General features: G+C 38.0%; 1 protein-coding gene across 1 annotated transcript in view; it reads right to left on the reverse strand.

The window, feature by feature from the left end:
• PIGK (phosphatidylinositol glycan anchor biosynthesis class K) overlaps positions 1-14,124 on the reverse strand; it is a gene marked incomplete at its 5' end in the record, with an annotated part of 66,188 nt that overhangs the window by 17,065 nt on the left and 34,999 nt on the right. Inside the window, one exon of the mRNA XM_084266505.1 lies at positions 7,299-7,374. Within this exon, the coding sequence (XP_084122631.1) occupies positions 7,299-7,374 (76 nt within the window). The remainder of the gene's footprint in view (positions 1-7,298; positions 7,375-14,124) is intronic.

Raw genomic sequence — 14,124 nt, forward strand, 5'->3', positions numbered from 1 at the left:
TGAAGTCTATGAGGAAATGAAGTTCCTCATAATTACGGCTAAATTTTTAAGATTTGGGAGACAGAATTTGAAAGAAAAATAGTTCCAAGACAGGTATCTTTGTGTTGTCTTGAAGATTCGGAGAACAGCTTCCATCTAATACTTCAATTTAAGAGATTAAGAAGCAGAACTTCCCCTGTGGTTGAGGAACAGCAAAATAATGCTTTTGGATAGGCAGAGTGTGATCGCCCCCAACAGTCCTTCAATGGGAAAATGGAAGAAAAGAGACCTTATGAAGTCTCAGTTTCCAGAGGGTTCCCTCACGCTCAGATGAAAACCACAACAAAACAAAAGCAGCTGTGCCTTGTCTATAAAAACTGCTCATCAGTAATTTACACTAATTCCACATCATTGTATCATGTGATTGGAAAGAACTGATAAAGTTTAAACTGATACAGTTTAAATCTTTTACCAAAATACTTCATACTCAGAAATATAGTCTATTTCAGGAATGCTATGGCTTTGCTTGTGAGATTTCATTAGGCTAATGCACTACTTAATTACTGAAAAAGAAAAAAAACCAACTTACTGTTTGTGTACTGACTTGCATATGAAGATCCCAACTATCATCACTGACTGCAGTAGTTCACTAGATGAAAAAATGCCTGACAATGTTTCTGGCTTAATGTTTTGCCAGTAAAAGATCTGTACCATCTACAAACAAGTAAGCATGTAGTTGGTGATTTCTTTAAGTGAGTCAGGACATCAGGGGATGATTCCATTCTTAATTTATAGAAAGCAATACTATCAAAATATTAAGCACTCATTCTCTAGATTTAAAGGTGCAAGTTGCATATACTACATAAATCATACACACAGCAAGCCCCTGCTACTCACAATTTTTTTAATCAACCTTAATTTTAGAAGAAATATTAGGGAGTGAACTTCAAAGCACCTATATGCACGGAGTAGCACAATGTTGGCAGGAATACCTCTGCTGCTCTATGATATATTTGGTATGGTGGTTGGGAAAACCACGCAGTAATAGCTTTTCACAGGAAGCTTGGTTTGCTCCTTCTGAGCACTGAGTTTTCTACTGGGTAGCATTCAAATTAAAGGAAGCCAAGAAAAAATTTAAATAATCTCTAATTTATGCAACAGTGGGAGAAATTAAGTCCACATACTAAATATAATTTAGAGAAAGAAGCAAGTTCTTATTTACTGGATAACATTCAGTCATGAGTCCACTTGAGACCACCTCCACTACTTATAAAATGCAGGCACCTCACCTCTACATTACACAACTCACCAGCTTACGTTTAATAAAGAAAAGGGTTTGAAAAAAAAATAATCTTAGTAGCACACATTAATTTCTGTGTCCTATACATCCCAAGTACCCTAGAAGAAGAAAGGCTGGTTGAGCAAAAGGCACACAACACACCCAGGTTTAGTTACGCACATGAATAGTCAAAGAGCCTGAGCCCCAAAGAGGACTTGATATCATCTGGTGAGAAAGAGGATGTTGACAGATTTCCATGCCATGCCTTAGAAAGAGCTTCTCTCACCTCTGTCTGGCACACACAGACAGGAACACTGCTGGAAACAGGCTGCTGTTCTCCAGATACTCTCAAGTGTCTGCAAGAAGTAGCAGTGGTAAGGGGACAATGAGGCCTTCAGTATGTTCCTTGGAACTCCAAAGCAAAGCCTGACCAGGCGGGTGTTCTAGTGCAAGGTGACATGACACAAAGCTTTTTGTTTGGTAGCCACACAGTGTATTTGTTAAAATAAGACTGAATTCTGAAGTGAGAGTACTTTCTAATCTTTGATAAAAAACCCTAAATTTTCAACCATCCTGAAAAAAATGAGTTCTGACAAAGAAAATCATTCCTAAAAACACCTATATCTGTGCTAACAGGTGCAGCAAAATTTGGACCTTCTGGTGAAAGGTTGCTTTTTATCTCTGACATCAGCTGAATACTATGGCCAGTGTTTTAAAAAGCAAGCTATGCTTTAAAGTTATTTTTAAACACAGCTACAGGAATGGATTTTTAGAGAATGTATAAATAGCTGTGTCTAAACCTTTACACATCCAGCCTGACACATTCTAAACACCACAAGTTGCTTTTGAAGCTCTCTTCTTTATTGTGAAGACACAGTAAAATGCAAGTATCACTTAAAGTACTTTAAACTGTTCAATAAATCATTATCCATAAACCAAACTTATTGTCTGCATCAAAAAAATCCAAATCTGGGCTACTGCCATGCTATTAAGCATACCTGACCAAAGTTCTAAATACCACTAATGTTTTCTATAGAACATAAATAGAAACCAAGACTCCAGCATCATGACAGAGTGTAGACCAAGTGCGAGAGGACCTCTCAATATGTGACAACTGCCAGAGGACAGCTGCAAGGCAATGGACAAAGCATCAGTCCGATCCCTGAACCTTAAAAGTTTTGCCTCCAAGACTGCATCGCCATGTGATGGTTTAATTTTCATATCGAGCACTTCGCAAAGACTGTAAACCACATAAAGCCACTTTAATTTAATGTTTGTGAAAACATTTAAGTCTGAGAGCTAAAATTGTTCTGTTATAGATAATCAAAAAGTACGTCAAAAAATCCATACGACATAGTGCGTTCTATTTTCTTAATACTGTTTCAACAATTTCTGCCAAATGCTGCTACAGAAAACCTCACTCAATTAAAGCAGCATGAAACAGGAATAACATCAACAAATGCAATAAACTAACACCCCTCTACTATGTGAGAATGAGGTCCTCAGAATGAATAAAAAAACTAATCTTCAAAGCAAAAGGAATTGGGGGGGAAGGCAGGAAGGGGGGAGGCAAACTCATTACAAAAAGCACATAAATGATGGACACAAAGGCAGAACTGCAGCTCTACAGTCATCTTTGCTAGCCATCAGCCTGTGCCTTTCTAAGTCTGGAGGTACCCCTCACATCATCTTTCTTAAATTTCTTGTTAAATTTCCCTTATTGTGGACTGCAGTCGATACCCTCAAACTATAATGGATATGGCAACTCCCTAACATCCTCTGAGGCTAACCTGTGCAAAGCTAATGGTGCTCACACGAGTTGCTCAACTGGAATAGAGACACGCACTTGACAGGATTAGCATGATCTCTTAATGAACTCCTGAGATTAAGGCAGGCATTTTCCACTGAGACATCTACAGGTAGGCTACAGAAACGCACTGGTTAAAACCTCTACAAAAAACAAACTAACTCCATAAAACACATACCTCTAAAAGAAACCTAATATAATTTAATTAGAAGTGATATCTAATATTTCCCCATGCATTCCCCTACCTAGGAACTCTTTATTTTGAAGTAAATGTGCAACTGTAAGCCATGTCAATTTTTAGGTAAATTATGCAGTCACCACTATGGGCTGGGGGTTGCTTCCTGAAATACCATCTTGTTTTAACATCACAATATCTGCTTAATAATTTATAATGGACTAAAGTAAGTGCATGAGTTGATTGTGGTCTGAATTTGCTATTTCACTTTGTTTTCCATTATAACAACATCAGGAGAGCTGGCATTTATCCACAGAAATGTGACTTTCATCAATAAAACATTCTTCCACCAGTAAGACATCTGTAACAATTTAAGTCTCTTCAATATCCTAAATCCCAGTTAGGCAAAATATATTAACACAGAGTGACATTCAGAGCATTAGCAGTGGCACTGAAGTTAGGTACTTTGTTAAAATACCTTGCTGAATTTTAAGGCCAGCAATGAATATCCTTTATGATAAATGAAAACAATCATCTCAAACGCAGTTTCCCCTGTTCTCTCACCAGACCTGTTTCAACTAAAGACAAGTGCAGAATTAAAGTAGCCTCTCCTTTTTCTTCTCACTATTCAGAAACTTACTCTAAGTAGCAGCATTGCATGCACAGCTGTACATAGAAAGCCTCATTAAGAAGCCTGTCTTCTGTGGGTATTCCTTTGAAAGCTTAACTTTTGCCATTTTAGAAGTTTGTATTAATGACTGTATTACTTTAACAAGCACTAGTGGGTTTTATTTCAGTTAAAAGCTTGCTTTTCCCTTTTGTTTCTGAAAACAGAGTAAGCTATTAAGTTTACAAATGTCTGATTCGGGTTCATGTCTAAAAATCAGTGGCTTAAATGTTTGTATTTGTTCACATTCTGCTGTTTATTTTCACTCTTCCGGTCTTTTTAATTAACTGTGGTCTAATGCATAAAATATAACACATTTCTGAGAATTGGAACTCTGAACTTTACAGGGTTGCTATCTTTTGGTTTTTATACTGCTATAATAATTACTAATGCCACAAAGTTTATGATCAATCCCAAAATCAGATTCTGGGTCTCCTTTCATTAATCAGTTTAGGATGTATCACACCTTAAATTTTCCTGGGGAATAATCAGATTAGAGAGCAAAAGGTAATTTTTTGTTCATTAGTATAACTTTTTTTTTTTAAACACCAGAGATGATGCACTGCAGAGAATGTTAGAAATAGCATTTAATGCTCAAGGAAAACATAGAAACTTCTAATAGTGCTCAGAATAAACTTACAGTGACATTTGGATAGAATTAGTGGCCATGTTGACTACTAACAATAATTAAAATGTACTTAGGCATTATACTGATTAGGATACCTGTCTATCCTTCTGAAATTTTAATGTATATTTATGCTATACATATACATGACCACTGCCTTTATTTCTGCCTAGAGGTAAAAAAACCCAGCCATGGCTTAACCTGAGAGAAATATTACATACAGAACCACCAACAAAAGCCCGTACCCAAAATCCAGTGATTACCCGTTTGGATAAAGCATCGTAACTCCACAAACACTACTGACTGCTTTTACTCACCTGATTTTTTATTTCTTATAAATTGGCTTTTTTTCTTAAAGTAAAAAATATTTGATCATATAAACTTAACACGGCCCTTGCTCTACATGTCCCAATTGTCACAGGTCCCTCATAAATGATGTATTATAATCTCTGCAGTGCTAATTCACCAGGACACTGGTGCAGAGTATGCTCAGCTCATTACAGCTACTAGCAGCTCAGAAAGGGCATCACCATCATACAAAACCAGGGCACGATGCCTGACTCCTGGCACAATATAGCTAAACAACAGTCATTTTATTCTGACGCTCTACATCAAAGACATTTGCAGTTCTGTTGGGTTTGTTTTGCTGCCTCCTGCAGTCCGCAGCTCTGGACTATCGGTAAATTTGTTACAGCAAACAGGTAAGAGTACATGAAAAACAGATTTTTGCTTTTCCACGGTGCACTACTCCACTGCAATGTAACACCCAGTAGCCAAATGAACCCTTCGTGGTTATTACCCACCTAATGTTGTAAAAATATTACTATGACATTTCGTCTGGTTGACCATCTTAAAGGTTAATTCTGTTTCCTATTTGAGATTTTCCTCTAGGTGAGCCTTTCTCTGCGCTTTCTATTTACTGATTCCAAACAACCCCCAAACTGTTTCATTGCTCACTCTCACTGTTAAGAACATATTGACTGGCTGCCTGCTCTGCTGTTTAATTCATTTATGCTGAGAGTCAGGCATGAAGACAGAATTTTAAATGTGACATTTGCAGGCTGTTGGGTCATTTGAAGCTCTGACAACACCAGGGAGTTCCTGACATACAAACTGGTCCTGATTTCCAATCTTCCACGTTTTGAACACATCAGAGATTCTTCCCGGAGGGGCAGATTTCAACCAAAAGTTTTTAAATCCCTTGTGTTTACATCTCTCAGAAAAGACTTGTACACTTTAAAGCTTTAAAATAAAGCTTACATTTCCTTTAAGGTAAAACCAGCACTGTCTGCAGCGTGTGCCTCAACTGCTTAAAAACACTGATCGACAGAGACATTTTAAAGACCTACAACAATAATTAATACTAATAGGATTTTATAAGCAACTTTGGCATTTAGTGGACTCTTATTTGTTTCTATTGATCTTGAAGCATTCAAAACTAGCTCAGTCTGAAACTACAGCTTTATCCAACACTCTCTGGCTTATTGCTACCCCGACCAACGCCAAGTCTCAGTTTTCAGGTTGGAAGTTTTCCTTATCTCAAAGCAGTGAATGGACTGTGCCATTTTGACTCCCATGAAGAACTGTCATCATCTTCCCCAACTCTCAGGTCAATTTTTCAGAGTATTCCTGACTGCTTGAAAGATTCCAGACTGCCAAGGTACCATTATGAAAACAGCAATGTCACCTATTCAGTCCTGACTTAGGAAAACTGTAGTTACCTGTCCCTGAAGCAGGACTCGCATCTACAAACTCTGGGTTCTTGTTTTGAGAAAATTCCAAATGGCTGCAACAGGGTAGGTCTATTTTGCTTTATTTAAAGAATCACCAAGGAGGGACACACTAAGTCTCAATACTCATGCTTTGCAGTATATCACCAGTTTTACACATGTTGTTTGCCCATAAGTGTTTCCACAAAATGGGCAGAGCCCACTGTGGCTAACATAGACGATGACAACATGTGAACTCAAGCTGGGCAACTAACCTACTAGCAGAACAGATTGAAAAACCTCGAAAAGAGCCAAAACGGAACAAAGAATCTTCAGCACAGACAAGATCTCTTCCTCCTCCCAGCCATAAATGATATTGGGGGTGGGGCAGGGGGAGGGTGGGGAGAGGAACATGCAATAATAAAAACTGTAGCCCTCTTATTTAATCCCAACTCAAGAGTCCTCATCATACCTCACATTTGTTTGCTTACATCACTGGAAGAATACTGATTTTAAATAAGGACATATTTAGAAGGCACAATCTAGGTAAGACCTCAAACCCTGGGGTTTTTTATTGTGAAAATAATAAATTGTGAAAAACAAAAAGCAAAGCAGAAAGTATGACGACACCGCTATAGTCAGAAATAGGGCTAAATCAGAACTGTATCAAGAGGAGAGTTTTCCCTACTCAACTCGTCATGACAATTATTCCACAGTAATGACTCTATACTTTGGCTGCTTTTCCAGAAAGGGGAATATGATTTAGGTCAAAATGCAAATTCAAAGGAATTCATGGATTTTTTTTTTTCTTTTTTTGTCAGCAGACATGCAACAATTTTAATAGCAACCTCTGAAGTGTCAACTGTGTCACACAGCCAAGTATCTTTTCATTGCCATGTTCAGAATAAGACTTCTATAATTTAACAGTTGTCATTTGAACAGGAATATGTTGCTTTTACATACTTCCAGCATGAGGACACTGACTTTGAGTGACCTAGAAAAGCAGTTTAAGTATTACAGATGTTGTTTAGGAACTATTTAAAAAAGACAGACATACCTGGTGTATTATCTGAGCTACAGGAAGTTGTTCAGCATATTTTAGTGGTTCTGTTGCCAACTCATCCTTTGGAAGCCTGGGAAGAAGAGAAGTTAACACTTATTAACGTTAGTACAATGTTTACAGGTTAAATTACGGAAATTTAAGACTTTCAGGTACATTACTACTAAAAGTGTGGTATGCAGGGGATTATTTTGCTTTAGATGAAGAAAAGGCATATTTTAAGAGCTTAACCAAATATATTTCTTACAAAGTTGAGTGAAAGAATAAATTTATAATAAACAGAAATGTGTGGAACATCGTTGATTTCTTCTCTGACCAAAGCACATAAACACAAATTTAGCAGCAGAAACCGAAAAAAACTTTAAATATACTTTTAGGTGAACAAAGTGCTGGTGAAAGCTGGACCAAAATCCTCTCAGAAAAAGCATTACCTGCTTACAGAGCAGGTTCAGCACTGTTAAGAATTCAAGCTTCTTCACTCAATCCTGCCAACATAATTCAAAATATGACCATCTCAAAAGGCAAGAGGGATTATTCACTGTTTCCCATTTTTGCAGCAAGTGCACAGCAGTGTTCAGCTGTGGTAGAAGCTCAACACCACAAATATTTGTGCATTTACCAGCACAGCAGTGTGTGCTTCTGGATTTAAAAGCGCCAAAGAACTAGCATGAACAAAGACAGCAGAATACGTCACAAAGAAAATGCATCATACCCCTTTAAACTTCAAATAAACTCTAGTTGCAACTGAAAGAATTCATAAGCAGTCTCTTAAAAGATTATTTAAATGATAGTAAATTAATATGAAAGCATGTTTTAAACCCTTCAACCATTCTGCTTTCATCTACTGGAACTTCACAGCATGTGCTACATTTTCAAAGTATCATGCAAGGTTTTCATCAGTCATTCCTCTGTCTTTCTCCAGAGTTCCGAATAAAGGAATTTGAGTAGCATGACAAGAAATGAAGGAAAATAAGATCCCTATGAAAACAGAATTTCTCTAAATTTAAAGCAGAATTACTTTCAAACAAAAGCTGTGGGCAAGATAATATTTTCCATGTTCAAATTCCTACCTTATATCCATTCTAGTCAAAAATTATGCATGCTTGCTGGGTTAATTTACCCACAGACCAGCTGCCAGGTAAGAGCCAGAAACTAAAGCCTTAGTCTCTGTACTGGGAGTTGACAGGCTGTAGTAAAAGAGGGGACAATAAATGTACATCTCTTGTCCTTTCCATTTCTGAATATCTGTTGTGGTTTGAAATGCCTTTAAGCTCCGAATACGAGCCTGAGTACCCAGAAATTTGTAATCATCAGTGTATGAGGAAAGTCTTACTGTGTACGTCATTTAAAGCAGAGAATGAAAGAAAGATGGCAATATTTCAAAGATCATAGTGACAGCCCTTCCAAATCCATGTAATGCGCTTAAGCAAAATTAAATAAGCAAGCTCTGAACTACTGAAACTGGTCTACTGAAAGAGCTCATTTACTTATATGCTTCTTAGAGTTTTTTGACTATTTTGGCAATGATGACTTTGTACTTGCAATATGACATATACCACTATGTCCATCACAACCATCAGAGCTTAGAGCAGGCTCAGCAACTCCACTGCAGCGTACAGAAGGAGCCTTTCCACTCAGTTTCTTTCTACTTTCTATGATTTGCTGAGTCCTGACTGGCAAACATACTGCTATTTAGCTACCCACAGTCCGTGTGAATTTGAGATGACTTCTGTTCTACTGGGAGCCTGTTAGCTGACACATCACCTTGACTTATGGATACCAGCTCCAGAAACCTGCTTGTTAGCCATAGTTCTAGATATAAAACCACTATACACAGAAAACATTTATATCTTAAACACCCATCTCTACAGTCTTGACAGTGACACTGCAATCTGGAAAAAACCCAACCAACAGGATCTCAAATCCCCAAATTCAATACTTGAAGCTGCAAGGAACAGCTAAAATTACTATCAACTGCATATTAGCAGGAGAAATAAAAGGTTTTGCCAAATGTACAAAGTCCTTGATAGAAATAGTTATAAGGCAACTTCCTCTAAAATTCTTTTACCTTACAAACAAAACCTGTTGTGCAGTCATTCTTTCTAACACAGATGAAAACTGGATGACGCAATAATACATTTCTATCAGGTGCACAGAGGATGAAACACTGCAAACAAAAGGCTTCCATGAAACAACGTCAACCCTGAAAGCTCTAGGAACAGGAGTAAAGTCAAGACTTGTCTATGGTAAGAAAAGGCCAAAAATGGCTACAGGAGACTAAAACCCCCTGCAAGCGTGCACAGAGGCTACATTTTAAATAGTATTTTAAATAAGTACAGGGACAATGCAGTGCCAGGAGCTCACTGCCAGTAAGATCAAGCTATGTGACATGGCTCACAAGTACATGGCTGAACTCTTTCCCCCAAAGTGGGGGCTGCATCCAAAACTGGCTACTCTAGGCATGTGTGATGCCCTGAACCACGTGTAAACACTGTCCAGGATAGTACTAGTTGGCATGAGCCAAAGTAGTATCAGGGACCATGCTAACAATTAAACATCACATATGACAGCAAAACAGGATCAAAGAAAAGCCTCAATCAGAGCAGTTAGCACTGTGTAGAAAGAAATGCTGCAAAACTGCTACTTCATTTTACACTACCCCTAAGATTAGTTTCCCACTAATAGTGGACTTCCTAGACTGGCAGAATTACCTGGAAAAGGCAACCCTCTTGTAAAAAGTTTAAAGGATAGGAACCCCATGACTAGAGAGGAGAAAAAGGTCAACACAGAAGAGGCTGTTCTACTTCCTCCTCTTGCAGGGTGGAGAAAGAGAACACGTCAGGAGAAAGATCATCTCTACTACAATCATCCTGACCTTGTTCTCCCCTTCAGAGAGGGACACAAGTAAATTGGTTACTAATTTCCTTCCAGAGATAATTTCCAGATGCCTGGGGTGGTATTCACTTTTGCTCCAAACCAGCTATGTCAAGGGAAAACAAAACAAAAATCTCAGTTGATGGAATTTGCACTCAAACCACATGTGGCAATTTGAGGCCATAATTTCACAAAATTAGTTGGCCTCACTGTTTAATTCATTCATGTTTGGCACTTAAACCTTTACAAAATTAAGGACAAATTTGTTGTAATACAGATTTCTCTGTATGTTTAATTTCTTTCAAAACAGTTATATTTCAAGAACAGAAGTAATTTTTCATGAATTAATTTTTCAGTAAGAAATGGTCCTTTCTGTCTCAATTGAGCATAACAGCAGAGTGCTGCCAACAGTGCCAAAGTAGGCTAACACAGTGGCATATCAGTATATACGGCATCATGCCTGACAGCTGCTAATGCAAAGCATAAGGAGATCTTGATTTTCAGGGAGAAGACTAGAAAGAAACAAAATCAGAAAAGAAGTGGGAAGCAGCAAGAGATAGCAGAAGAGGAGGATCTTGAAAAATTCAATTTAAAAGTTATTTTTATACTGCCACTGTGACTGCACTTAGATGAAGGAAAGTAAGCATGAAACAGAAACTGTGCAAAGTGAATCTAAATCCAGTAAAATGTGTCAAGATATTTAGTGAAAAATCTTATTTGTTACTTATATTTGCATGCTTGCTCTTACGGCAAAAATCCTGAGAAAGTCGACGTGTGCTAAAGAAAAATAAATCCCTAGCATCAAGAGGTGGCACATTTTGCCACAAGTGCTAATCCAGCCTACAGTCTGCTACACAGAATAGCTGAAGTGGCTTTAGGGCAGAGATATATTTTATCTCATGCAAGTACTACAAAAATATAGGGGAAAAGAGTAACGTGATCACTAACCAATTTGCTCATGGCAGAAATGCACTGTTAAGATACTTCAGGAGAGAGAAAAGTCTAGATAATAGGAGAAACCATAAAACCTGGCTCTCTGGCCACATATAAACATTTACTTCTTATATGAGGCAATAGGACTAAGCCAGTATTCCCTCCTTAACAGTCTCTAGATTTCATGGTTTGGACAGCTCACACATTCTTTCATGCACAGGTAATACCATGCCTCTTTGAAACTATTGTTCCTTGATATTAAGTCCTAATATATAACCACACCTCTTGGGAACTACATAAAATCAAAGTCAGAGTGTGAACAGAGTGAAGACAATGATATCAGGGACAAAGATGCAGTATGTAAAAAGGGCCTGGGGATTACCCTCTTGATTTGCTGTAGTTCTGTAGAACTCCAACTGCTCCTAAGGTGCAGCCTGCCCTGTTTGACATACAACTTGTGAAGAGTATGAATGAAAACACTGGAAGGCATTGTCCCACTTTTCTAGAAGTGGTGCAAGAACAGAGATACTGCAGTGGATCAGACAGTCAGTGTGTGACCAAAGGACACAAGTAACACAGCAGTGACCTAAATCAGACACCCCAGACCTAAAGGTTGAAATTATTAATCTAAACCTTTGTATAGCACTGATAGCTTTATTGGCTGTAAATACATGAACATGGTTGCATCTGGCAATAAAAAGAAAACAAAATACCAGAGCTTTATGCACCACATCAGAAAAAGTTATTAAGTTTCCTATTAAAGAGAGGCTGAAATGGGCTATGTCGGGTTTGAGTGAATAGTTTTTAAAATTGGCCATTGAGAAATTTATCTACCATATCCATACTACAGAAGATTAAGAATTAGACCTTGGACTAATGCCAGGTACTTGATCTATCTGCTAAATCCTAACTTCACACATATTTAAGGATAGGGTATGTTTAAACAACAGAAGCGTTAATGTACATGGAAAATGCCAGTGCTTGAAGAGATGTTTTCATGGTTAACTCTACTCTTCCCAAAAAGTGTGCTTCGTTTTCTTACCTGTTAAGGGAATGCAATATTTGCCTATAAGCATGTTTACCAGATGACAGTCACAAAGAAGAGAAGCTAATGCTCAAGAGCATAAACATTCCAGGAAACTTCCTGACAAGGTCTTCTTCATGGCATCAGTTAAAGGGTCAAAACAAGTCTCAGCTACTTAAGAAAGCATTCAGTGTAGGCTTTGTTGCTCCAACCTTTGCCAGGTGAGCTGGATGTCCCCTTCTAAAAATGTGATATACATCATAATGCAAACAACTTCACTCAGTACCACAGCACTGAGCTTTGGTAAAGTGGACAGCTGGCAGCTCACCTTGGGCGACCTTGCAAGACTGTCCAGCAGAATGCTAATGTGTATCTTCTGCAGGTCACTGCTGTGGATTTGCGCATAGTCAAAGAGGAGGAAAGGAGGGAGCTACATCTACAGTGGAAATAGGCAGGTGTTTCAAAGAACAGCCAAGCGCACCAAGATTCTTTGGTCCACCGGTGCTGGACCTCCACAATGCTTGCAGAACCTAGTTCAGCAGGTGGTATATTACCAAAGATGGCTTTAAAAGAGGGCTGTACGACAATACAATATGGAGATAAAGGGAAAAACAATACAGTGAAGGAAAAAATTACTTTGATGCAATGAAAAACTAAATCAGTGTTACACACAAACAGGTTTATAATTATCTGAAGAAGGAAGCTACTGACTTGAGTTGAAAAGAAAAAATATTCTGCTTCAGCATGCTAGCCTTTGCAAAACAAAGCAACAAAGCACCTTATGGTTTAGAAATGCAAAGTACTTTCTGTAATCTGTTCATTTCTTTTCAAATAAATGTAAAAGACTGACTCAAACTAGTTGTACAAACTTACTCTTGGAGTTTTAAAAAAAAATCTTAAGTCTCTGAATGCACAGAAATTTTTGGTGGACATGATCATAAACAGGTCTGATGGTGTTCCCAGGGTCTGCCTGACACACTGAATTATAATCTGTTGCTACATAAACTGGATAAAACTAGACTGTATCAGATGTCTCCTGTGTCTTTCTGTGATCCACACATAATTTCTTATCTAAAGAATTTCAGCTGATTAACATTTGCCAAGCCACATATTCTTAACCATCCCAAGATCCTAAAAAGATGTGCCAGAAGTTCATAGCGTGTTTTAACACAGCTTGATCAATAATGTTTCTCTGGTCTTTTCTAGCCAAGGAGCTTTGTCAAAATATGTAAAGTTGCTCTCTATTCTTCCTGCTCCTATTTTTATACTTGGGCAAGACACAGGAAAGGAATTAAAAAGAATATTAGCTTAAGTAAGCAGAACTGACTTTGCTACTGGAAAACACATGACCTGTAGGGCTTCATTTCGTTATCTCCAATATTCCACATTTTAGGCAAATTAGAAAATCTCTTCTGAATTAATTTAAACTTCAACATGATGCTGCTGAAGCACACAATGCTAATCAAAAATTGGAGATAAAAAGACCAACTAAGTCTCTCCTCTATCACTGAAAATCACCATGTGAGATCACAGCTAAAATTAGGTACTCCCTGCTTAATGTTAATTCACTCTCACAGCGGGCAGGGTTTTGGAAAAAGGGTGAGGGGAATAGAACAAGTGTCTCAGTCAAATTTCCCAAATTCAGGGCATGTTTATACAGACAAGTCCAGCAATTATCAGAGAAGCTTCTTCTGATGGTCCAAACCATTTAGAAAAGCACATCACCCACGTAGCTGAGCAAATGTTGAATCTAGTTTGATGTCCATATGTGCTGTATGTAGTAACTGAGGCTGCAAATTTCCCCCTTGGACCAGATCCTTCTTAACGTTTAAAAGAGTGGTTAAAAAGCAAAAACCCACAGGTTATTATTGCTCTATGACTAGCAGTTTGGATAGCCATGACTGAATTTCACTAAAATCTCAAAGAAAAAAAAAGACCAAACCCTCCTCTGCCACCACATCACACATACAGTTTAAATACTACTGCCAATAC

Source organism: Gallinula chloropus (genome assembly GCF_964237585.1).
Source record: "Gallinula chloropus genome assembly, chromosome: 6".
In the NCBI taxonomy this organism is placed as follows: Eukaryota; Metazoa; Chordata; class Aves; order Gruiformes; family Rallidae; genus Gallinula; species Gallinula chloropus.